The sequence below is a fragment of the Cebidichthys violaceus genome, unplaced genomic scaffold (assembly GCF_023349555.1).
Source record: "Cebidichthys violaceus isolate CVI_PGR_0920_01 unplaced genomic scaffold, fCebVio1.0.p SCAF_74, whole genome shotgun sequence".
In the NCBI taxonomy this organism is placed as follows: Eukaryota; Metazoa; Chordata; class Actinopteri; order Perciformes; family Stichaeidae; genus Cebidichthys; species Cebidichthys violaceus.
The window spans coordinates 196,116-223,141 of NW_027176958.1; the positions used below are offsets into that span (position 1 = coordinate 196,116).

Genomic DNA, 27,026 nt, shown 5'->3' on the forward strand with positions numbered 1-27,026 from the left:
AAAAAAAGGGGAACGGGTGGAGAGGAGGGAGAAAAAAAAAAAGAGAGGGGGAGTGTTGACTCTGACCGGGGCTTAGAGGAACCTCGCGCCACTGGATCAGAGGACGCCGATGTGCAACAACTACTCCAACTACTGCCGCCGCCGCTGCTGCTCTGCCTGCCTGTCCTCTTAACTTCTGCCATGGCATAGCCTCCTCTTCCAGCTCGCCTCTAATCCACTAAGGAAACGGCATGCATGGGCAAAGCCAGGGATCTAGGCTAACGCATCCTTTACGTCAGTAGTTCACAGTCTGAGGTGAGTCGCTCTTCTCTGCTCTTGTCCTCTCCTCTATTTCACCTCTCAAGTCTGCAACTGAGAGTCTGATCAAATAACCTCTGGGAGGTGGGGGGGGGGGGGGGATCCGAGGGACCCGCTCGCTCTGCGGGGACTGAGCCCGGGATTATCCGCGGGGAATGTTTTCGCTGGAGATTTTTCCCCTTTCAGTCGGCTGGTCAAACATCAAATGCTTGTGGCGGATGAAAAGGAGGCGAATCTCAGATTGATTTTTTTTTTTTTTTTGTAGTTCAGCTTAGTTGCCTCTGCTGGGGAGAAGTGGTTCAGTGGAATGTGTTGGTTGCTGAGCTGAGGAGAGCATTCGGTCAGTTTTAGAAAACTTTAAAGATGAAAAATGTTGATATGTCTCAGGAAAAACTCACTGCCACTGCTAGCTGACATTAATCACATCCGGCAGGTCAGTTTTTTTCGGGTCTCTGAGAGGATTTCGATTCCGGATTTAACCTGACTGGCTCTGCATGCATAGCTAAAACAGTGCTTGCTTACAAGGGCTTGCATGATGCTGCATTTCCTCTCGGTCTCGCAGCTGAGGGAGGCGTTACATAAACCACACCGCTATCAAAACCAAAAAAAAAGAACAATTGCAGAATTCCTGCGTGAAGCGGCTGTCCCACGTACGGAGGCGGCGCAGAGGACTGGGTAATGAGAGCTGGACATCAGTCGGCTGCATCTGATGAAGGACCTTAATTTAAGACTAATCTAGATTAATGGACTGGGTGAAGTCACCATCTCCGTACGGATTACTGGAGTATGCATGTGTGTGTGTGTGTGTGTGTGTGTGTGTGTGTGAGAGGACAGAGAGAACAGGGGTCGTCTTGAACCCTCACGTCTCCACCGTCACACAAAAACGCATGTCACTCCCACTCATCACCCCCCCCCGCCATCGCTCTCCGTCTCCCCTTCAGCCATATCTCACATCAAAGCTCCGATACAATCTCCCCTCTGCTCTATTTCACTTTGCCCAGACACTGAGAAGAGGACTGAGGGAAGATAGAGAGAGAGAGAGAGAGAGAGAGAGAGAGAGAGAGAGAGAGAGAGAGAGAGAGAGAGAGAGAGAGAGAGAGAGAGAGAAAAGGCATTGTCTGCGAGAAGTAATAGAGACAGACTGACAGGAGAGGATATTGAATTTATTTTCTTTCTTTTTTTTTCAATTGAAGGGTGTTATGTGCCGGCACATGTCAAGAGTGACATGAAAAGTGCACACCTGCTATCGCAGACTCATTTCTCTAATGTAACAACAACTGTCAGGACAGGGATGACGCTGCCGCTACATCAGGTCACCGCCTGGCTCCCTCGAACCTCCGTGAGAACTCGAGGGACTTCGACCGGGGGAGTGACGAGGGCGCCGCCGGCCCCCGCCGCTTCAAAGCCAATCTTTATTTTTAGGAATCGGTCCGCACCTCCGCGACAGAGACGGGAGACGAAGACCGACTGTTCTGCCACTTACGTTGAAAGGAGTAGAAGAAAAAGCTACGACAAAGCTTTTTTCAGACGGAGACGTCGCGCGTTTGACACAGAGAACCGACGGGGAGAAATTAAATGGATGTTGGTCTGCGCGAATAGCAGTTTTGTGAACTTTTTTTTCTTTTCTTCCCTTGCTTCCCCAAAACAAGTAAATATGGCAGCGTGTGAGAGGAGGCGTGGGGGAGCGAGAGAGAGAGAGAGAGAGAGAGAGAGAGAGAGAGAGAGAGAGAGAGAGAGAGAGAGAGAGAGAGAGAGAGAGAGAGAGAGAGAGCTGTGCAGGTGGTTCCCAAACGAGTGGGGCAGTGGGCATTCGCCTCCCGTGAACCCTGCTCGCTAGGAGGGGCAATCCATTCATCCAGGAGACAAATTGCTCTCGTATGAAAGAATGACCGCTTTTGGAACGGGCCAGATGTTACCTTTCATGTGCTAATAGGATTATTCATTAAGAGTCTGATTTTTTCCCCGGGAGCGCAGCAACAACGGCAAAAGCGGTCGAGGTGAATCGCGGGCGTCTGTTGTTGTGAAGCGGGGGAAGGTGCGATTGCGCGAGGGACTCCGTGCTTCTGTTGCATACAGAAGCACCCTCTACGCACATGATCCCACCTGGGTGTTGCTGTCAGTGCGCGCTGGTGTGTGTGTGTGTGTGTGTGTGTGTGTGTGTGTGTGTAAAGTGTGTGTTCCCCACTGCTTTGCAGTAGGGGCCCAGAGGCAGACAAGAAGTTGATTTAAAGTATCCATATATTTATAGCTTACATACTTCTAGCGACAATTCTTTTGATTAAAAAAGATTAAATTAACGCTTTTGTCTTTTACATAATGACAAATACCCAAGGAGACATCTTGAAATTGCTTCCAGACAGTCCAGTCCAAACCACACACACACACACACACACACACACACACACAACACACACACACTGCATTTCCAATTACTTGATAAATGTCAAACAATTCATTGATTATCGAAAATGATGTCAAATAAGTTCCTGCAGATCGACTAATCGTTGCAGCACTAATTACGTGCGGTTTGAGAGGTCCTAGCAGACATCACTGTTGATACCTGATAGAAAGTATTGATCCCGGCAGGTGGAGGTCGGAGTGAGCCGTCGAGCACGGCGTGTAGGATTAATGCCAAACCATTAAAAGTGTCCTACGCTTCTTCTTTGCAAACAAACTGCGGCTCAGAAGTCCCTCAACCAGAAGATCGACTCGATTCCCCCCCCAAAGCTCCTCCAGTCCATTTTGAATGTGTCCTTGGGTAAGACACTTAGCCGAACGCACACTTAACACACCGAACGATTGGGTGCGAATGATGAAGTGGTGCTGATGGGCAGGAGCCACCTTGCATGGTTCAAACCTTCACATCAAATCCTTCTGTGGAAGGAGTTTTAGCAAGAAGCCCGGCATGTATTTTTGAATTTGATGTCCAGTTAAGACTTACAGGTGTCCTGAGGAAGATCTCCATATAGCTCCCTCCACTATATGACATAATTACACATCTTATTGACAAAACAGCATGGCTGTTGCCGCCTCAGGGTTTCTATTCTTGTTCATGGATCCTTCTCTTTGGCTCCATCTTCCCTCTCCATCATTATTATCTCATCTATTTTCTCTCACATTCAATTCTGCTGCATCTACACCCATGCACCTGTTTCCTCCCGTCTGTCCTTGTGTGTGTTTTTTCTTTCTTCTATTTTTTTTTTTTGTGTGTCTTTGCTAGGGATGGCTAGGAGGAATCTGAGAGCAGCAGGGGAGTTCTGTAGTTACCCATCAGCTTTGAAACCCCTCAGTGTGTCTAGAAGGCAAAGAGAGAGAGAGAGAGAGAGAGAGAGAGAGAGAGAGAGAGAGAGAGAGAGGAGAGAGAGAGAGAGGGAGAGACAGAAAGACACAGAAAGCAACAAAGGGGAAGAGAATGAGAGGAGGAGAACAAACAAAGAAAAACGCGTGACAGAAAGAAGATGTATAATGTTCTTCAGGAAGACAGAGGAGAGGAAAGGAGAGAGTGATCTGATGCATTCGGATTAGAACATCCGCTGCAGCGTGCATCCTTTCTCGGAGGTCTTATCTCCATCTGGCCCGCATGTTAGCATGAATTACAGGCGTCCCGTAAATTCATCAAGCTCCCAAGAACCCACCCGGGTGTCCCGGCGTAACTACCGTCGGGAGTTTTACAATAAAGGAAAGGAGAAATCCGTGGGGACAAAGCGAGTGAAAAAAGACAATAAGGCTACAGCGTCCGCAGGCTTGAGTGCGAGGATAAGAAGTCCACCATGAAAACAGCAGCGGGCTTCTATCGCGGTGGTAATTTCCAGCGTTACACACAGCGGGGATGGACACTAATGACGTGAACGGCACACACTCTCAGGCTTAGGAGGCTCAACGAGAGGCCGTTAGGCTGCATCCAGTCTTGTTCTGTAACTGCAGTATCTAATGCATCACACACACACACACACACACACACACACACACACACACACACACACACACACACACACACACACACACACACACACACACACACACACACACACGTTGTGTGAGCTACAAGTGCACAACCGAAAGCGATTTAGATGTAAAGTATGAATGTGGAACTATACGTAATGCACACATGGCTTTTCAACAAATGCGGTGCATATGGAGGAAACTTATGAGGATGTTCTATGCGCTGCGGATTAACAGCAAATCTGGATTTATCCTGTCACAGTACCAGTCTTCTGACATTAAAAAGGGAACACTAAGTTCGTGTATATATTCATCACTATGACGCCGTATTGAACCACAAATGGAACAGCAAAAAGCTTCACTATTGTGCATTAGTTTGAATAATTTGGCCTCATCGTCCGTGAGGTTTGTCGACCAGTTTAGGAATATCTTGGTTTCATTCAAAATCGCTGCATCTTTATTTCATAATACCAATCACAATGGCAGTAAACAGCTCAACTTAAACACGTTGCCTTCTCCTCGGTTAATAAACGTTCACACCGCGCTCTCGACGAAATAAATACGTTCCTGTGTTATTTTCGTTATTTCTGCAAAGCTACATAATTATTCCGAGTGAAATCTTGGAAAAATGTTTCCTCGGCAACAAGCGCAGCGCTCCATGATGACCGAGCAACAATTACTAGGGAGACAATCCCCCTTAAAACCCTGCGATTTCCAGTGCCGCTCCATCTTACGGCATTAAGCTAGCATTAACTGACAAAGGATTTGCTGCGTTTGGTAAGGATTTGCTGCGTTTGGTGTCGGCCTAATGCACTGTGCTGCAGTTATCCCTCAACACTGACCTGCACAGTCAATCACTCATATATATATATATATATATATATATATATATATATATATATATATATATATATATATATATATATATATATATATATATACACACATACACACCCTGAGAGTACGGGTGCAGCCATGCAGGCTCACACGCTGCAGCACAGAGACAAGACAGACAATTTAAAAAAAGAAAAACACACAATAAACTGTCACACTGTCAAATGACCTTACCAACACGAGCTAAAGCAAACGACGAGCCCGGATGTCTTTTTATTGCATAATCAGCGTGCTCTTCGGAGACAGATCAAAGACTTCTCGAAACACTACTAAGCCCCGTGTAATTATGAACGGGAAGCTGACGGAAGAGAGAAAAGAGGGAAAACAAAAACGCGTAGTAGATAAAGCTGGATTACAGTGGAGTGTGGAACTTCTGTGGCCGCCATGATACTGCCACACTCATTTGTTCAAGCAGCGTCTGAAGCCAAGCTGAGCTGTAATATTGTAAAACTGCAGCAGTAGGAGAGAAGGGTTTTTTTTTTTTTTTTTTGGTGACCATGGAGCACAAGGGCAGACTTTAAGCTCTTTTTGTCAGTAATTAAAAACAATCCTGATGCTGGCTGCATATATTCCCCCGCGTCATTCGTCCACAAACGTCATCCCTTCATCGTTCACTATGAAATCCTCATAATTAACGTATGAACTCTTGAGTTATGGCCATGTTTTGTGAGGTGACACAGTGACTTTTCACCACCACATTCTTATCTGTTTGACATTGAATGCATCGAGGTAATGTCCAAAAAAACCCCACAGTAATGGAAAAGTTGAAATGAAAAAGTCAGATAAATACTTTAAACAGGAAAGTCTGCTGCTGTCGCTAATTGACATGTATAGCCATATTTCCAGCGTTTAATCAATTCCCCGGGTTTGTGATGCATACTATATTAATGAATTTCCCTGTCCTTGGAGCAGAAGCGATACAACAAAATTAGTCAAGCTCAACCGTACGGTAAACATTCAATCCCCCAGGTTGAATCGGAACACTAAGATCCCCCCCCCCCCTTTATGATTTCACCCCCGGCGACCAAAAGTTCAATTATGCAACCGCCAATCACAAAACTGCAGACTCATACGCGGCTTAAAATAATGCAAAGAAATGGGGAATTCAAGGTGTGTTGCCTTAAATGAGCACATGCTCTGAGCATTTCCATTAAAGAATAATGAATTGCATTACTACAGTAATCTGGACTGTGCCCGCATCGCCCCAAAGCTTTAAACAATGGCTGAATTAGCAGAGGAAAATCTTCCCAAGAACCAGCCGTGCGAAACGGGCTCTCGAAATGGACAAAAATTCACTTGTGTCCCTAGAAATAACCCAAATAATACCCTCAGCAGCGCCGGCATGACAGCCGTGTGAGCCGTGCTGCTAAAACAAGGTCAGTTGTGAACATGTCTGATATGTTTTGCCATGCGCACGTGACCCTGGGAGGTCTGCTTTCAGTCTGTCCTACTGGGTGGAAAATAGTGGGTCAGTTCACTTCACTTCACTTACTTGCCCCTTAAATTGGGGAAAAAAAAAAAAAAAAAAAAGGGATCAGGGACACCCTAAAAAAGAAGCAGTTGTCATCACACAGCCTTGTGTGATGAGTCATGCTGTTTATGCAAGAGGCCGGAAAGGGGGAGGGGGGAGAGGGGGGGGGCTGTTCCAGCCGGAGGTGAGGTACGAGTGATGCTGCAGTCGCCCGGGTCCGAACCCGACGGGTAACAAATCAGATAAGTGGAGCCGGGGACACATCAGTCAGCCTGCAGTGCTGGCACGTCAAAAGGGATCACATTTAAATGAGGATGTGATACAATACCATGGAACTGCATGCATCAGGGGAGGGGAAGGGAGAGCCGAGGAAAACATTCGCGTCTCAATATCTGACGGTTCGGAGCAGGGTGGCGTCTTGAATCGTAAAAAAAAAAACCAAACAAAAAAACAACGGATATCATTTTGCACGTATTGAATAGAATGTTTAATTTGGGGGCCTCGCTGGGAACAAAGACGCGTTCGCTGACCTTATTTGGAGAGGGGATGTAAGGCTACAGTTTAATCTCTTATTCAAAATGTCATCCTGTGAACAAACATGGAGAGGACACCGACGGTGACGGACCAGGAACGCACAGCCCAGCTGGTGAATAGATAATAATCGGGGAATAAGCGGCGCATTGTCAAACATTCAGAAGAAGGGGGGGATGATTCAAACGCTGCCCAGTAATAAATGGGAAATTAATATATGGGATTATTATGCTATATGCAGCCTTGATTCCTTCCCTCTTTACTTTGTAGAAATGTTAATTCAATATAAGGTAGGGATGTTGGTAAGACTGTTTCCACTTATAATAACACGGCGTGCTTTTTAAGAATGATCCCGACTGCCCTGGCTGGAGTGGGTACTTCTCACTACCTTGAGGGGAACTTCATTGAGAATATGTCGTATTTCGTCCATTTTTCATGTCCCGTATGACGCTAGGTATTAACACATGCATCCCAGTAAAAATAAAATAAAAAGGGCTATACTTTCTGGAAGTGCCTGTACTCTTTCCTAACGCCTTCCTTGTGCTGGACGTGTAGTCCGCGTTCCACATGCATTTCACAGCACTGCACTCACCTGGTCATAGGGAAAACATTGGTAATTACCGGTCTGCTGAGAATCAAACAAACATCTGGCCGCACGGCCGAAAAGCTGCCATCTCAAAGCGAGTCTACGCGAGGCGTGCTGTGCTGTGCTGTTGTCACGCAGTGTTTCCAGTGACATTACTGGGCAATGATTGGACAGCTCATGGGGAGCGCGGTCAACATCGCTGGGGCCCCATTTGGCTTTTTTTTTTTTTTAAGTTTCAGCCACGGGTTTCTTTTGACAGGACCTTTACAAATAGAGTGCCAGTGCCCAGGAGATGTCTGGCATCTAGCACACGAGACGGGCTACTCTGATAGCTAGGTACGACCTACCAAGAAAAGATTATTATTCACAGCAAATTCTTATGCCAACATGTAATATTGCTATATTTACAGATGATACAGTGTGACTACAGGGCTATCAATGTCCGTAGACTGATCTGTAGAATGATGAAACCGTCCCGTTAGATCCGAGCTAAGATAGACAGGCGGCTGTCCCTCTTCCGAGCAGAACTGGACCGAGACCTATAATTGAACAACGCTGAGCCGGGGCGATAAGACGACGGGGAAGACAGTGAGACAAAAAAAATATGTCTCATTCTATAGCTCCCAGGTGAGTAAACAGGAAAGGTTGGAAATCGGAAGTTGACGGGAGAGCAGTCACGGCAGATAAGCTTGAGCATGATAATTCTAATCCTATCCCGATTCAGCATCTACGTGACGCGTGTGGAGTGTTTGCTTATTGTAAATTAGCAGGCAGAAGGAGAATTGCATTTCTGTCAGGGCATCAGAGAGCAGAGTTGCGATGCCCCCCCCCCCCCCCCCCCCCATCCCCACCGTACCTGTGGTAGTTGGGGAAAGATAATTCATATCTCGTATTCACATTCCTGCTTAGGATGTTTCTTCTTCCTCAGGGGATTGTTGCACAGTTCTCTGTCAAAAGTTGTGTCTGTTTTGCAGGCACCATTTTTCAGCATATGCTCTCTTGTCTCCGTTCATTTAGAAAATGGAAAAATGATAACACCCCATACTCCCATATGCTAGAAGCTATGAAAACGGACTCCCAAATAGGCCCCCAAACCCCGGTTTTTACTTAATAATTAAGAGGGAAAGGTCAGAGAGTGAAGAATCCTGCTGAACCTAATGAGCCATAGAGATAAAGTGAGAGCCGACCTCAGGCACCGGCTACAGAGTAGTCCACAGTGTACTGTTGTAGCCTGTAGTGTAGTCCAGTGTCTGATAGCTGCCATACTAACGGAGACACCAACACTAAGAACGTGGGAGAGGAGGAACTGGTAGTCATAGCTGCTTTAACTGGAAATGATGGAGAAAATAAAATGAAAATGATGCTTAGTATGGAGTTTTTAATTTTCACAGAGATGAAGATTAAATGCACCATGGAAATCTGCTGAGATTATTTTTTAAGGCTTGCTTAAACCACTTGCAGTTTTTCAGTAAATAAACACAGACGGATTGGTAAGCAGAGCAGACCCTTGACAATAAAAAGGAAATGACGGTTTTCTTTTAAGGATAAATATATTGTACATATAACCGCACAGGTTCCTCCCTTCTCCCTAAGCTTAGAGAAGCGGGGTGGGTTCTGTCAAGTAGGATGTAATAGTCGGACAGGGTCTTTGTCTAAGCCGCTCATTAACCGATGATTAACACCGCGTCTCTCTCCATGCCTCTCAGGAAAACATGGTGAGCAAGGAGGGTGGCAAATGCATGCTCACCAACTCAGAGTCTGACTCGGAGGCAGCGCCGTTGCCCTCCACCTCGCTGGCGCTGGAGGTGAAGTATTCCCTGGAAGCCAGTCGACAGGTGAGGAAGAGAAACAAGGCCCTGCAAGTGCGTTTCAAGGATATCTGCGAGGCGCAGAACGAGCAAAGGGAGGCGGAGTTGCAGGCGGCGGGGAAAGGCGGCAAGCCGATCTCCTACAAAGTGGCGTACCGCAAGTACATGACCGTCCCCGCCCGCCGGTCCATCCCGAACGTCACAAGGAGCACCGGCGTGCAGACGTCCCCCGATCTGAAGAAACGCTACCAGACCTTTCCCTTCGAGCGCAAAAAAGGCCACACCTTTAAACACGTGGCGGCCGTGGAAACGTATAGAGGTCAGAATAACGGTTTTGTCATGGAGGTGAAGCAGTCCAAGGCTGCCGAGCGGGGTTTAGATGAGGAGGAGGAGGAGGAGGAGGGAGCCTGCGGTGGGAGTGGAGTCCGGAGGACCAGGGCTCTGCTCCATACTAATGAGTGCATTGCCACAGTGGAGCAGCACACTGCACCTGATGGCCTGTGCTCTGACGCTCTGCAGCTCAGTTGCTCTGCAGACACAGACTGCCTTGCAGACACGCAGCGAGGAAGCGGAGCCGGAGCACAGGCTGAGTACCAGCTCTGCAGTGTCCCATCCAAAGCCAGGACAGGATTACAACACAGGGAGGCCGACACGGACCGCTCGGCGAAGAGGCAGCTGCATAATCTGGAGGAGGGCTCGTCCCGGACCCTGCCGGACAGGGCCTCCAAGGTTACGGGCCCCATCGCCTGGAACTCCCTCACGCAGGTGGAGTGCCTGGAAAGTCCGTCCGTGCGTAGCAAGCGGAAGAAAGCCCTGCAGCTCAACGGGCTGCAGAGTGAGACGCTACCACGTTCCAGCAGAGGCTGCACAACGCAGGCACAGTGCCACACAGGACAGCTCTCTGCCCGGCCTCTGCGGGGCATGGACGAGCCTCTGACACCCTGTAGAGGCGGCGAGGCTCGCGGGGCAGCGCCCGACCAAACACCGGAGGCCTGCAAGCAAATAGTGCCTATGAATCAGGACGGGGATGTTAAAGCACAGCTCCAGGCCATGGAAAATCTCATCAGCTCCAGCCAAGAGACCATCAAGGTGCTGCTGGGGGTCATCCAGGAACTGGAGAAGGGGGAGGCCCACAGAGAAGGGTAAGATATCTCACTTATAGCCAACGCTTTACACTAAAGATGCAGAAATGTTTACTTTTTTTTCCCCTCACCTGAAAAAAAAGTCAGGGTACACAATCTTAAAATCTGTACAGCTCAGTGCATAGAACACATTTGAAAGATTGTTGTAGCAGTAGAAACTGGGTTGGCTGCCCACCATGACTAAACTGATAGCAGAAACACTAAGAAACTGTGTTAATGGCTGATACCGAGTCTGCTTAATAAGGTCAGTATCAGGGCCGTCACTGATCCGGTGAATTGGATTAGAAAAAAGAAGAAATGTCATATATCTATAAAAGGCAAAGCCAAGGAAACATCAAGAGACACATTCATGACTCAGCGTGAGCGGGAAAAGTGTCCTCTCGACGCATCACATTAATTCTAGATCTTAAGGACGAGCTGGTGACAGCTGCCCGGCAGAGATGAACCCAGAGAGTTGAAAAAAAAGGAGATCAGAGCCGCATGTAGCTGGGATGACGTGGCATTTACCTGAACGTGTCCTGCAGTGCTATTACAGCACAGTGTCCTTGTGTGATGATTTCCCTCCAGATATGACGGCGCTGCAGCAGAACTTGTTCGCAGACGATTCATCTCACCCGATTTGGCCCGAGTGGGTTTTGATGACCCCGTCGCTCGAAACGGACGAGTTCTCACCGTCTTGTGAACGGAACCGAGTTCCGCCAGTGAGAACGTAACAACGTGTGCGAGATCAGCATTTGCATTAAAGCAGCCGGTATCACCCAAGGGGGCTTTCTTGAGAATAAATAAGAACACTGAATATCTCTGAATATGATAATGTAATTGTTATGATGCTGAAAAGAATTAATATTCTGAGGATGTAAAATCATATGGTGACACTTTAAAGCACTTTTAGGAAAAAGTACCCAAAATACAAAACTAGAAATTTAACAATCCAGCGGCACGCCACGTTTATCTAGCGAGTCCAAGGCCTTTGAAAAAGCCACAGCCTGTGAAAAAGTAATTTACTGTCCAATGGATACTGAGTATATACAAAAGGGCTGTAGATAGCATCTAGACCGCTGAAAAAGAGGACAGTCTATCCAAAGGGAAGAGGCAAACAAAATGGCCAATTTGTTGAGTGAATTGCTGGGGCTCTGCACTCAGATCCCTATCTGTTTGGACCAGCACCGTGGAGAGGAACGGGAGTGAGAAAATCCATAAAAAAAAAGTCCAAAACCCCCTTATGGGAATAACCACAGACACACCTGTGACGCTCACATCCTCTCCAACACAGATGCGACTCTCAGCATCACCTCGACCGAACGACTCAGCAGTGTTTGAGCAAGGACGGTGTGACTTCTAAAAAAAAAAAAAAAAAAAAAGGGAAATTTAAGGCAGCATATTAATCTGTTTATCACCAAACTCGTAAAACGTGTGTCGACTCGTGGGCGGGGAAAAAGTAAGCGGACATGTGGTGCAGCATGGGGGAGCCATCTTCTCTGTGTTGCCGAGCGCATCTGGTTCATCAGATGTGTCTAAAGTGGCAGGTGTGGAAAGAGAAGAAGAGAGAGAGAAGGGGGGGGGGTGAGGTAGAGACTTAACGTGTAAATAAAAATGAGTGACTGCTGTTTAATGGTGCCATCTGGTCACACACACACAGAAACAATCGCCTTGTATTTCCATATTTTAATCACAAAAGCCTACATTTAGTTTAAGTCAGCGAGCATAAGTCTCTTGTAATCCATCTGAAACTTTTCTTCTTCCTGTACACATTTATTTGTTTTTTTAAATCAGCCAAGCAAAAAGAATCTAATGCTGCTTTAGTCACACTACATTAGCTCCATGCTCCCCTTACATAAATGTCACTGACACAACAAATAGGAGTGGCCCTCAGGCTATAGGTGAACCGAGCAAAATTATCAGATATATATATATATATATGCTTATGTTATACGACATTCATTTTTCATGAAAGTAAATGTGACCCTCGTGCCCATTCATCACTACGCATGTGCTCGTGACATGCTGCTCAGACCCAAATCCAATGACTAATGTGCTGAGACTAATATAAAAAAAAAAAAAAAAAAAGCACAATTACCCCTGAAACTGCTGAGTCTACATTTCAGGGTCTGCGATTGGGTGTTTCGGACTCAAATACTCCCAACACAGTTGAGTTCTGCCCTCTTACATGATTATGTGCAAAAAGTTGCACCTTTTTCCATTTGATTAGGATCTAGATATTTTCAACCTTGGATCGGTTTTTTTTTTTACCACCGCCCAAGAATTGGAAGCGGAAATTGCAAGTCACCTACCTTTGTCAATAAAGAAAATAAAACAGCGCTCACGGACCCAAAAATGACTCCCCCCCCCCACCACCCCACACTTCACTACCCAACAAGAACGGAGACAGTTGACGAGCGGAAAAACGGGCGGAAATCAAGCATGTGAAAGAAAAGTGCACGAGAGTTGACGAGGAAAGGCCGAGGCGACGTCTCCTTTGGTTATTGTATTATTTAGAACTTTATCGATCGTATGAGCAGCTCTTACCAATGCTGCTGGGGGAACAAAAGGAATTCAGAGCACATTGACTCGTCTCATGTCCCCACACACCAACGCATGCAAGCACTCGTGTGTGTGTGTGTGTGTGTGTGTGTGTGTGTGTGTGTGTGTGTGTGTGTGTGTGTGTGTGTGTATATATATATAAATATATATATATATATATATATATATATATATAAATATATATATATATATATATATATATATATATATATATATATAAAAATATATATATATATATATATATATATATATATATATATATATATATATATATACACACACACACACACACACACATATCCCTCAGGTACAGCCCTGCCCGGGGCGTACAACACCCCCGTGAAGGATGCCATGCGGTTCTAAAAGCGCGTCATTGGCTGCATCCAACCGCACGAAGCGCAGGGATACATTTTGCTGCATCATCAGCCGACGTTGGCAGGCCAGACCCAATTAATCACACTCATGGGGACTTGTTGTTAGCTAGTTGTCTATTAACACTGCATGTGTGCATGTTGTTGTGCCTTTGGACTCCCACCCACTCGCTGACCTTCGGGAGAGCTCACCGAGCAGCACAAAAGGGAGGGGGGGGGGGGGGGGGGTGTGTAAGGGTGGATAAATACACTGTTAATGGCACTTTTGGCTTCGCTTTCTCCAGAGAGGCTCGCCTTGTTTTCTCTTATCAACTCAGTGTGAGGGGGGGGGGGGGGACAGAAGATGGATCCAGAAACAGATGGAGACTGCATGACGGTGATGCAATAGAGAGAATAAGGGTGAGCTGTTCAAAGGACGTGACCCAGGTGGCATCGGCTGCTTATCGATCGGCAGTCTTGAACTCCCCCCCCTCCCCCCCCACGGCACTCTCAACCCCCCTTTTAAATTGCAAGTCCCTTCATTAAAATGAATCCAAGCTGCACACGTCCCCGATGTCCCGGGACTCTCATCCTCTTCTCAGACTCTCTCCATCAGCTCATTAGGCGACGGCCTTAAAGAACAATATTGATATCAACGCCTCTCGTATTGCTGTCGAGAGCATGCAGCGCAGAAAGGAGCAGATAAGGAGAGGACATTTACGATGGCCGTTTCATTTGTACTGGTGGCGCTACCTTATGGGCAGTGAGACAAGAGTCCTTGAGGGAGAACTGAGAAATGTCTCTGCGGCTGCAAACACCAAGAGACGAGATGTAAACGTGAGCCGTTAAGCTCATTAACTTCAACGAGAAGAATCCAGGGTTCCTCACGGCACTGCTCATTTGAGAAACCCTGACGTATGACAGCGGTTGTTTAAAAGGGTTGTTTGACAAAAATGTGATTTCTGCCTTGACCCAAATACAATGGAAGTAAATGGAATACCATGCGAGGCTCTAAAAGCATTTCAGCATTCATCTCCCTTCAGAAACAGAATGCTCGTTACTGAGGACAATCCAAAGACCTCACTCTGAACAATGTTTCAGATTTCAGATTTCTGCAGATTGTCCAGAGCAACAAGAACATCGTTTCCGTAGAGACACGTTGCTGTAGTTTTTCCACAAGAAAGGGAATTTAGGGCCGTCCCCCAACAAAGACGTTCTCAGTGGACTAGCAACTCTGTCCACTGATCCACCAACGCTGTGGTGAAGTCGGTTCCCACAGATTTTGGTAGTTATGCGCGACTCAAGGAAAAGTGGTTGTACTGGATCGACGAGACCGCTTTCCGTTGATGCAGCAGTGCAGATCATAACCACAGCCAAAATCTTTCTAGTCCGTGTCATTGGTGGAGTGAGTCCACAGTGCTTCCATTGCACATATGTCATTAATTATAAGAGGAAACTATTGCTGTCAATCAATATGCACATTCCCACACTGTAATCCAATAAGAAAACCATTGAGCCTTTGAAGCATGTAACCAAGTACGTCCATTCAGGGCCATCACCTGGTCTTTAGCTGGCCCCCTGAGAAACAGGACTCTATAATGGGAACCTGGTTCATGACCATCTTTTATCTCAGAGGGAACCGATAACAGAACGATATGTAGGGACACACGGGGTATAACATAATAGGATATTGATGGGTTTGAATGTGAATTTGGTGAATCGATATCACGATGAAATTAAGACGGGGCTTAAGAAGGGGCTGCTGTCCAAAGCAAAACTGTCAAAATGGATCTTCTTAGAGGAGCCATCTCATTTCCATTCCTTTTCTTCTTTTTTTTTTCTCCCCATAATGACAAATGTTCACAGTGAGGATAACGGTTACTGTGCGTTTTACAACGCTGTATTGTTCAGAATGGATTAATCAATGGTGGAGTTTCTCTAGCGCGAGTAAAAAGCCTCGATATTAACAACAGCAGATAGAGCAGGTCACACTGGGCTCTTAGACATGAGTAACCGATTCATCAATGACAGCCCAAACTAGTTCTGTTATTATTCCATGAGAACATTTGTAATGTAATTGAAGGGTTACGATTGCCGCCATTTTAGTCGTCATCATCTCCTCAGAAGAAGTAGTCGTCTGGCTGATTAATTCTGTCTTTCACCTAACAACAATAGCCATGTTTTCACTCAATAAAACTTTGCAAAATAACAGCTTTTACTCTTCCCTGAGTTGGTTTTATCCTTTGTCAAAAAAGGAGTTGATGCGCTAAATGGATTATGGAGATTCTAACACTGCAGACATTTAACTCCCATAACTAAATCAGCCGTTTCTGCTGTCGGCGTCCTCTTGGATACTCCCGGGAACTTGGGAACGCTTGTCATCGTCTCCGAAAAACACAATGAAACATGGCCAATATGAGCTGCCATGAAATTGAATGGGAAAAACACTGCTAATTATTTCTTTTTTCTTGTCAAAAATGTCTCAAATACAACCGGTAATGTAGGCGGGACCCACCTGGGGGGGGGCAGTCAAGACATGACAACGATAACTGTTGCATATCTGCTGTGGATCTATTGCCACCGCTTTGTTCATGCACCATGCTAAAACCACATGAGCGATTAGTCGACTCGACTTCCCGGACACGAGCTCTCGATCAAAACTGCGGCACAGAAACTCACCCCGTGTACTACTTTGCCTCATCTGACCTCAAAATCAATCAGCCAACGGCTAACGCCCCCCCCGACGCTGTGTTCTTTTGGCCCTGGCATGCCGGACACGGGCCACTCAGGAGGGCAGCGTGACTCCTCAACGACCCTCGTTTACTAACGAGGGGGACGACAAACAAGATGAGAAAGGAAGGTGCGAGGCAGCAGCTTAACGAGTCCAGTAATTACTCATTCATGACTCTTATCTCTCTCTCCCCCCCCCCCCCCCCCCTCCCCGCAGGCTCACCTATCGAACAGGACAGGACACGGCCAACTGCGACACATGCCGGAACAGCGCATGCATTATTTACAGGTGAGAGCGGCCATTTCTCTTCAAAGACACGATGATCCAAATGTGCCCCGTCCTTTCTCCTTGAGGGGAAAGTGAACAGGTGGAAGAGTGACGGCGGGAGGGGGGGGGGGGGGGGTGCAAGACTAATGCGGATGCTGTTAATCTGCACACGGGGACGTGTGATATTTTCTCTCTCTCTCTCTCTCTCTGCATGCATCTCTGTCTGATTCTGCCATTGTGCCTTCACACCCCTTCAATCACTGGAGTGCGTGTAGCAGGTGTAAGGCTCACTGGATTTAGAGACAAAAGGGCGCAAGGTTGAGAAAGCAGAGAGGATGCGTTCTATAGAATTTAAATTAATTACCATTCAAACATCGTGAAATATCATCACGGTGTGCCGTTGCCAAGCAAACTAAGCCTCTGCGTACTTTCAAATGTAGTTCAATTGATTTGACAACCAGTAAGTGACTCCAAAGCCATTAGTCTACTGGGGTACACAGTTTTATGAAGGTGTGTGTGTGTGTGTGTGTGTGTGTGTGTGTGTGTGTGTGTGTGTGTGTGTGTGTGTGCGGATACCTTTGCTGCTTAGGTTTCTCTGCGTGCCAATGTTTTACGATATACACAAAATGATGCCCAGACAAGAAGTCGATGCATCAATTAGTCGGCCGGCAGGAAAATTAATTGGCACCAATTTTGATCATTATTTCAGTCGCTTGTCCAGAAAAAGAAATGACAAAAAAAAAAAAAAAAAAGTCTGGGTCCAGCTTCTCAGATGTGAGGATTCCTGACAGGCGGTTCCTGACAGGCGGTCGTGTTGGGCTCTCAGAACTTGTGATGGGTATTCATCAATACCTTTTCACATTATAAAGATTAAAGAAAGATAAATCTACATGCCGATGTTAAGGATTTATAATCTTTACCATGGTCACCATCTTATAGTTCAGCCAGCTCGACAGGAATGCCATTAGCTTTGCAGATATTTGGGTCATAACCTAAAGTCTTTGACCTGATTAAAAATCTAGATGAATGGTCAGAGGATCACCAAAGCCATTAGGGTTTATACTCTGAGCCACAGAACCTAAAAGAAAGGTCTAGGATGCATCCTCTGGGGAACATGCATATCTGTGCAAAGTGCCATGGCGATCCATCCAATAGCTGTTGAGATATTTCACTTTGGTGAACTGACTGGCATTGCCATCCTTTGATAAATCTCTATTTCAAGCCCTGACGCGAGGCTCTGTGGGATCCGCTTAAAGTTGACAGTCGGCGTCCCAGACCCACCAACGGAGCCTTGCAGGGTCCAACACCTCCGTCAGACCCGAGCTTTCCTCTTTGATACACAGTGAGACTGACAGTCTGCAGGCCCCCCATGAGGGCCCTTTGCTCACAGTTAAACTTGCATGAGACAAACCAGTAGAGTGTGTGTGTGTGTGTGTGTGTGTGCGTGTGTGCGCGTGTGCGCGTGTGTGTGTGTGCTCCGAAAAAGCTCCAAAAGTGAAAAGGAAAAGTTGAGGGGGGAAAACAATGAGGAAGAGATTTAAAGAATAGGAAGGTGAGAGGCGATAAATAATAAAAGCCGTTTTAGTGGACACTCCTGTTCCACCCAGTCGGCTTTCGCCTCTGAAGAGCCATTTCAATTATTTTCCATCTCCTGCTCTCAATAACTGATAAGCCTCTGGCCAAACCTTAATCAGCTCCTGATGAAATGAAGGAGCAGGTCGCAGCTCCGTTCCCTCCGATGAGCCGAGGAAAGGTGCATCCGGTCGTCAAACGGCGCGGCGCTTAAAATGCAGGCGGAACACGACAACACGGTTGTTGTTTTGTTTTTTCCGAAGCGAAGGAAGCTGAGTCGTGGCGCGTAGACGTGAAGGACGCTGGAAGAGCACAACATGGCGCGGGTGAATTAAGGGCTGGTGGGTTGAGCACGGGCTTAAAAAGGATGGATGACACAGGACAGACTGCTGAGACGGGAGCTCGCCCCGGTATTATAAATTAGTCAGCACCGTGTTTAATAGTAACTCTGTGTGATTTTGGCCCTGGGAGGGAGAGAGAGAGAGAGAGAGAGAGAGAGAGAGAGAGAGAGAGCGAGAGACAGAGACAGAGAGAAAAAGAGACAGAGAGAGAGAGAGAGAGAGAGAGAGAGAGAGAGAGAGAGAGAGAGAGAGAGAGACAGAGGTCTACCTATCCTCCATCTCCACTCTGCCTGCCTGAGTAAAGACCAACTGTGCTCGGCCTGCTGCAGAGTCTAGAGACGTTCACTAACCATCCCTTCTGAATCTGTGAGCGCAAACTGCAGTGTGATAACACGCCCGAACCCCCCAAAAAAAAATTAAATAAATATATGAGCAATCCATTCTACGGTTCTTTTTGTCAAGATAATCTTGGCAGCTCAGGGTGTACCTATACCCATCACTGATGTGTTTGGGGGAAAGGTGTTTCATTTATACATCACCATGACTTGAATTCCCAATGAGGGTTTTAAAATATGCAAAATGCAGGCTGCAATAAAAGCTATGATTAAGTCTGCCCCATTTGAATGAGCCAATCATACATACAGCGCGTGCCGGTGAGAGGTCCAACATATCCGTCTTATCTAGGTTTTTTTTTTAGGGAAATCGATACGTCATCTAACGACGTCACAGGTCAGGTCAGATCTGTCCCCCCCGCCCCGACTTGGTCGGGCGCTGATCAAACAGGCGCTATATTAACATTCAAAACACATTTGGTTTCCTAGAAGTGCCACAATCAATTGAAACGCTTCATCCGTGGAGGAAGTGTAGAAAAAACAGAAACTCGATAGCAAACAGAATGCACGGTTTTGTTTTTGACAAACCTCGCCGGCGCCTGGCAAGGCTTCAACTCGATAAAAAGGGCAGACATTTTGAAGTGAGATGTTGTTGAAATCTGTTAAATTGACCCGGGTTCTCCTTTAAGAGACTCGCTCGGCGTGGTAAATTGTGTTGATTGGACACAGAATCAAATATAGCAGTTGTATTCACGCAGGCAGAAGGATTAAATGGCAATCTAATTACTTCAGATCTCCATGAAAGCAACCTCTCTGGAGGTGGAGGAAGCAGAGCGACGGAGGAACACACACACCGTACGTGGGAAGAATAGCCGTCTATAATATCTACCAGTTTGGTTGTTTTTTTTTTTGTATGTTCAAGTCACTTTCAGCGCAGCGACAATTGATGTCAGTGACATGATTTTCAAAAATCGAATCACTATTCAAATCATGTGTGACAGCAGGTTAACGATTATAGCTCGTAGCATTCCTGCTCGACTGACAGTAAAAAGTCCGCTCGGGTTCGGGCGAGGGGAATAAACGGCTCGAGGCCAAATCCCTAACTCTTTGCGTTTACGACGTAGCTGGTCTCATGACCCGAGTGGACATATAGGTCCATAAATAAATTTAACGCAGCCCAGAGAGGAGCCAGCCATGCACTCTTCAGCATAATCAATTTGTCCGAGAGTGTATGGCATCGTCACAGAAACCCATCCTTAGCATAACAACAGCACCGGATCGATACGCGGTGCTGTGGACCTAAAGGCCCGGGACTTCGAGACAGAATACACAAGCTGCTGAAGCCTCTTGTCCTTGTCTGGTCCCACTCTCCTCATCTTAAACAATCCTGAACTCCGTCTTTCGTTTATCCTCCCTCAACTCACGGTTCCTCCAGCACACCTTATCTCCTTAACGGCTCAAATGAACTTGGGGGATTTCGAGGCGCTTAACGCAACGCCGAAAACAGAATAGGTGAGAAAGGGATGAAAAGATTATTGCAATTCATTCCATTTTGCCAGGTGACGCAACATCTTTTACCGAGCCAAGGCGGGGAGGAATGATAAAACGGGGAAGAAGGGAGTCGGAGACGCAGACGAACGCAGAAATGAGACAGACGGGGCGGTGCAGAAGAGCTGGGGATTTGAAATGCATTCCGCCCACTTTAAAACCGCAGGCATTTAAAGTCGTGACTTGAATTAACGCGGAAAAACCCCGTAATCTCATTTTCCCCGCGTTGCGTTTATGTGGGCTAATGTGCTGATCAAACGGGGAGATAGATTTAAGTGGGTGTGATTAAGGAAGAGCGACTGAGGAGGTCCCCATCATTGTTCACAGTGGACCACAGTCATTTCCCATAGACCCAATTCTGTCTTGCGATAAAATCAACAACAGCTGATCATTAAACACACTGTCGGATGGTAAAACATGCTTTGAATAACATTGTGTGCAGTGCAAATAATATATTAAAAAAGGAGTGGATATTTAAAAAAAAAGGGGGGGGGGTCTATTGTTTGAGGCTATGAAAATCAATTAAGCGTCGCTAAAGGCAGAAGAGCTGATTACATTATAACATATGGAAATTACCGAGCGGCGAGGCTGTCCTGCCCAACGACTCGGCTGCTGGGGAGATATCTCTTCTTCTTTTTTTTTGTGGGAGCATAATGATGTTTTCCAACATGGTGGCAAGCCGGTTACCATAGCTACAAAAGTGATCCTCGGTCGGAAAGACAGTGTGAAGGGACGGCGAGGACAAGCCAGGAAGAGAGCACACACTCACACCCGGGGGAGGGGGGGGGGGGAGAGATAAGGAGAGGCAGGGTGAGAATGTGGAACAGGGAGACAGAGAGCGGATGAAGGTGACGTCGAGCGATAAAGACTCACAGATGTTTAAAGGGTGTGTGGAGGTGTGTGTGTGTGTGTGTGTGTGTGTGTGTGTGTGTGTGTGTGTGTGTGTGTCGATGCATCGGTTTCTTTTTCTTCTCTTCTTCCTCTATATACACTTTTTTTTGGAGAGCAGGAACACGACAGGGAAAGAGTGGGAGTGAGCGAGAGAGACACAAAAGGAAGAGTCAGAACCAGTGTGGGAGAGAGGTTAAAGACTGACAAGGTCCAAAGTGCCTTCTTCAATTTGCTCCGATCCGACGGCGCACTGGGGGTGGGGGGGGCATGGTAAAATGCCAACAAAATTCACTTTCAGCTAAAAAAAATAATAAAAATAAATGAATAAATAGAAATGTGTCGCGGCGCAGCGGGGCTCGTGACAGTTTTATAAGGAGATGCTGATAACTGGGCCGGGGGTGTAGAAACGAATACATGTTTCATTAAAAGTCCTTTGGAGTGTGTTTCAAAGATGAGATGATTATCTTTTCTTTTTTTTTTTTTTTCCTTCTCAATTACATTTTCCGGCCGTGCCGTCCCAAAGCCACAGACCACTTTTACCTCTTCTTTGTACGATTCTCCCGGCAGACTGAAACCGAGCAAATTGAATTAAGTTGCAGATTCAAGCGGCACGCAAATAAAATCAGTCCAAAAAAAAAAAAAAAGGCAAAAATAAAACAGCAACCGGGACCACTGTTGCGTTCAGAGCGTCACAAATCTACAGGTTGTTCAAATATGTACACCGAGAGAGAGAGAGAGAGACAGAGAGAGAGAGAGAGAGAGAGAGAGAGAGAAAGAGAGAGAGAGAGAGTGTGTTTAAGGATTTAGTCCGATTACAAAACAGCTGTAAAGCTTCATCAAGCCCGAAAAACACAGACAGGCAAACTTGTCGAGGGGCATTCGAATGATTGCAGCTCAATATTGATTCATAATCATACATGGAACTAAGTTGGATAAATGGTGCAAACATGCGTCGGATGAAGCGCGTAAAACACGGTGACGGAGGCTCGACGCTACGACGCATACGAGCTCAGATGTTATCGTTTAAAAAGCATCATTTGTGTCTGAAATGCAGTACTTCCCCAAAGACGGCGAAAAGATGGGATGCGTCACTACACGGCCTGAATTGAAGGAGGTTTTTTTTCCTTCGTTGAAATACCGCGACGCCGACAGTGTGACGCCTCATTAGACCGATAAACACACAGCCGTTGATCACAGAACCCTTTGATGCCGCTTTACTACAGCTATTTGAGCTGCGAGAGAAGAGTTAGTCGTGAAGCCCGCGAATTACGTTAAATACGTGAGCTCGACTTCAGAAGACATCGTGATCTGATTATACGCCGTGACACCGAAGGGGGGGGCCTTGTTCACACATTTTAGTTCAGCTCCCTCGGGCATGAGCAAAGGGACGGGAAATAAAAAAAATATATAAAACTGGTATCAAAAGTGCTTTTATAGATATCCTGAGACAAAATAAGACAGTAAGAGAGCAGCAATACAAGCAATCAGTTAATGTAAGACAGCGAAAAGATAATAAAAGTCAGAATAGACTGGATGAAAGAGTCGAGATGGATTATACAAGAGCAGGTGAAAGCATGTTTATAGGAATGTTTTTATGAATTCAGCCCGAATGTTTAAACATGAAAAGATTCATCGTTATGTTTTTTAGTCTCACATCTTTGTTCATTCATTGGTCGGTTTCAGTGACCCATCGATCCCGGCGTGTTAGTTTGATTGTTCCGAGGAAAGCGCGCTCATCTCAAACCGAAATCAAACCGAACCCAAACTCTGCATAAAACATGAACAGGTCGGACCAGAACCCGGTCTAATTTACTGATACGCGCACGCAACCGCTTCCACGCGCAAACAAACAAACGTACGCACGCACACACGCGCACACACACACACACACACACACACACACACACACACACACACACACACACACACACAGGCGCGCTGTAATGGGCTTCACACAAAGTGAAGTGGATTTATACAGTGTAATTAACAGCCTGTGATTTATTGCTAATAGCTGCAGTGTTCTTGGCCCTTTGTAAAGACCTGAGTCAAACAAATGCAAAATGCTGAGTGTCTGTTTCAGCACCCAATATTCACTGAGTCACTGTCAGACGCCCACATTTATGTCTGTTCTGCTTTAATCAATCCTAAGAGCATCATTACAGAGTACAGAGCGAAAACTGAGGTATTTACTATGACACCCTGTTTTAAACCGTCCCACCGTCAAAATACTCACGTGTATAACCTGGAAATTAATATTTGGCCAGGCTTTGACATGCCACAGGGCTATTAATCTGCACCTGTGTTACTTATTATGACCAAAATCCAGTATAAACTCTACGTCCAGCCCGGCAAACCGGCAGCATTCATTGACGAAGGTGAACGCTGCTGCCGTTACGCAAGTCTGTCGGTCCCCACCAGCCCGACTCAGCCTAGTGGCTTTAGCAGATTACAGTCCCTCCACACTTCCCCACAGCTGAGGCTGTAATCGGGAGTTTCACTTAGCAGAACCTACTAGTCAGATGTGCGCGGGCGTGGGATTACAACGATGGCCCGGTCCAGATAAATCCCCTCGCACCCCGGGGAAACGTAAGCGTACACAGGGACGGGGAAAAAAAAAAAAGACTCACGATTGTGTACAAAAAAAACCCACACACCCCCACAACTGAATTCATACCATTTGCTGATGGTGTGATTTACGCGCAGGGATCAAAGCAGCATGATGTGAAATCTACTAAACACTAAACAATATTCAACCCCCCCCCCCCTTCACTGACCCAGCACTTCTCACTGGGGAAAAACACTTGCTTTATAAGTCACGATGAGAAAGAAAACATCCCAAAAAAACAGCGGTGGCAGCCAAAGCGGGCCTGCCAGATGCAATTAAATATAGTCCAAATTGGGAGCTTTTTTTTTTTTTTTTTTTTACTGGGAAATAAGGATGGAGTGAGGGAGGAATGTAGGTCGCTTTAACAGGCTGAGCAGTGCGGTGACAGATGCCAGTGCAGGGGTCAACGAGATCGGACCAAAACGTAGATATTAAATACGATTAGAGGGGGGGGGGGGGGGGGGGGGGGGAGTGTGACCGTCATAACATGTTAAGATTAAAAGAAGCGTGAAGAGGAAAGAAAACCGGAGAAGAAGGAAGAATGTAGAGTAAAGTGTATCAAATCAAAGCCGGGATTCAAATATAAGACGGATATGAAGCCTTTTCAAATACGTGAAGAAGAATTCTGGTATTTCATTGCAGTGAATATAAGGGAAATACTGTTATTCCTCAGTAATTAATTCATTCTGATCAATTATGAAAACTGTTCCAGGGACTATAATAGCACGGTGGGCTTTAATGTGTCTCGTATGAAGACAGTGTTGAGGTAGTTTTAACACAGCGAGCAGTAAAGCACGGAGGCTTTTACCAAAATAAAATACACTTCAGCATGTTGTAGCAGCCTGGACGAGGCGGCGTTATTGACTGCGTGCAGAGTTGCGTTGGACTCGCTGATTTGTGTGTCTCCGTGTCTTTGCCGCAGTGTGGAGCTGGACTTCAAGCAGCAGGAGGACAAGCTGCAGCCGCTGATGATGAGGCTCTGCCCTACGCCGGACGGCCACTTCGCCTCCCTGCCTTACCCCCAGGAGGCCTTCACCTCCACCCCGAAACGCAAGTCCAAAGCCGACTCCAAGAAGCACGCTCGCTGGAAACTTTGGTTCCTGTGAAAACACACGGGAAAACCGAGTCCTCACCCGCTACCGATGCACAGGATTTACGGCGTCCGTCTGGTCGTCCAAATTTGTTTTTTTTGTTTGTCCATCTTCTTTCGGTTTTTGCCAGACCTGGTAACTAATGGAGAGCCGCCACTGGATACTGAGAGCCCCCCCCCACCGTCAGAGATGACAGGATGTGTAATGGGACACGAGTGCGGATTCCATGGAAAATTCAAAATGTCATGCTTACCAAAAAAAAAGAAAAAAAGAAAAAAACGGATTCAGAGTTATTTTTGAACTAATTTCTTCAAACAGGGTGTGAAATTACACCAGGGCGACATATTTGGAGATCAGCAAGGTGAAAAGACGAATTTGATTTCCCTCTGTCTATTTGCATATATTTTTCTAGCAGACGTCTACGGGGGTCCTACTCTACGACAACGGCTCAGCGACCGTCACGTTTCTATTCACCTCGTCGGGACTCTTGACTTTCTTCCCAGCCTCCAGGAGAGGCTCCGAGGTCTACGTCAACAGCATATCACCGTACTGCAAAGCACAATTAACACCGTTCAGGATACATTTTTCTCCAGAGTAATCAAAAAGAACTATTTTGAGTATCAACTCGCGTATGTAGATCACCGACTAACTATTACAGATTGAAGACTTTCATAATATCTAAAGAAGAGACCTTAAGGACAAAAGAAGTCACAGATGTTTATCGGAGTTCTATGATCAACTTTCTATCCATCTCTAAAATGTCTCCTTTGAATCAACTGACTTTGAAAGTGAATAAATAACACTTATTTTCTTAATAACATTTGCAAAGTTAGACGTCAATGTACTTTTTTTTTCTATATAAATATATATATATATCTATATACATTCACTTTAAGGTTTAGTGGAATATATTTATTTGAGCGACGACCCTCAGTGTGCAAACAGCCATTGAAACCCAAACACCTGGAATTAAATGAGTCCAATCAAAACGTCATCGGTATAGAATTGTAGAAAATCAAGTTTAAAGATCCTTTATCGTTTCCACCGTGAACCCAAGTCCGACGGCTACCGTTGGTTCTGAGCACACGCGAGGGGCGACGGCAGATCGCTGTGATTGTATCGCTGCAGCGTCTCGCACCAGCCGCTGAAACCGAGCCACAAAGACGGAACAATGTGCCACTTCTGATCACAACCAGGGCTTCTACAATGCAGGGTGGCAGGCGTGTAGCCTCGCATGCTTTTTACAACTTTTGCAGGAGATTTTTCTAGCTTTTGAAGTTGTTTTTTTTAAAGAGAATGACAAAAGTTTTGCCCCCCTACCCCCCTTTTTTTGTTTTATTTACTAGCTCCTGCTCATCGCTTCCCCATCTATTCGATTGTAAAGTTCAAAAACTCTTGTTGTAGCGCTACACAGGGTTCAGAGACTATGTACAGCCAAAATAATATTTGCGTTTACTCTATATTAATATACGTCGTATAGCATCAAATAGGGCTAATACCATAATTAATGAGTGGGGGGGGGGGGCGCAGCCGAAAGAGAACCGTAGGAACTGAAGTCACTCTCAAAGCCAAAAACACTGCCCCAAAAGACAGGAAATGCGCCAAAAGTGGTTTCAAGGGCATAAAAGAAGCTAATCTACTGTCCCAGTAGACCGTAGACGTCACTGGTCTGACCTCCACACGCTCCACCATGCTGCTTTCTGTTGGCTACATGTGATTCACCTCCACCTCTTGTACATGCCGGGTAGGTTTCTTTCAGTAGTTATGCTGTAGCATCAAGAGAGAACTAGATGTTTATCTGTACCTTAAAGAAGTGCAATTGATTGAATATGTGCAATACTGTGTTTTTCTACTGTTTTTAACACAAAAAAATAAAAAGATATTTAATATGCAAAACATGAAAAGTAAAAAAAAACATCTGCAGAGCTCTCAACGACTGGAGACGACTGACTATAATTCGCGAAGGAGAATAGTAGCAAACAAACACCGCTAGCTCTTTTGCCGCCGTTAGCGCTGTTAGCGGCTCAGCCGTCACCATGTTGAGAGGCAATGAAAACGCCCCCAATCGCGTAAAAAAAAAAGGCAC

The 27,026-nt window shown here is 46.1% G+C and overlaps 2 protein-coding genes across 3 annotated transcripts in view; one reads left to right on the forward strand and one right to left on the reverse strand.

Moving 5' to 3' along the window:
* On the forward strand, positions 1–26,782 carry LOC137892033 (inhibitory synaptic factor 2A). 2 transcript variants are annotated; one of them, XM_068736927.1, is made up of 4 exons: positions 1–294; positions 9,428–10,671; positions 16,510–16,581; positions 24,772–26,782. In XM_068736927.1, the coding sequence occupies exons 2-4, from the start codon at positions 9,434–9,436 to the stop codon at positions 24,953–24,955; spliced, it is 1,494 nt and encodes a 497-aa protein (XP_068593028.1). In that variant the 5' UTR covers positions 1–294; positions 9,428–9,433; the 3' UTR covers positions 24,956–26,782. The 2 variants fall into 2 exon arrangements, with proteins under 2 accessions (XP_068593028.1, XP_068593029.1); XM_068736928.1 differs by lacking the exon at positions 1–294 and having other exon boundaries at positions 9,216–10,671.
* dock1 (dedicator of cytokinesis 1) overlaps positions 1–27,026 on the reverse strand; it is a 161,556-nt gene that overhangs the window by 64,206 nt on the left and 70,324 nt on the right.

What these genes read in the sequence shown, in the direction of transcription:
- LOC137892033 (XM_068736927.1), top strand. Translation starts at nt 9,434, where the DNA reads ATGGTGAGCAAGGAGGGTGGCAAATGCATGCTCACCAACTCAGAGTCT. An exon ending in GGGGAGGCCCACAGAGAAGG is followed by an intron (nt 10,672 to 16,509) that starts GTAAGATATCTC and finishes CCCTCCCCGCAG; the next exon opens with GCTCACCTATCGAACAGGAC. An exon ending in AGCGCATGCATTATTTACAG is followed by an intron (nt 16,582 to 24,771) that starts GTGAGAGCGGCC and finishes TCTTTGCCGCAG; the next exon opens with TGTGGAGCTGGACTTCAAGC.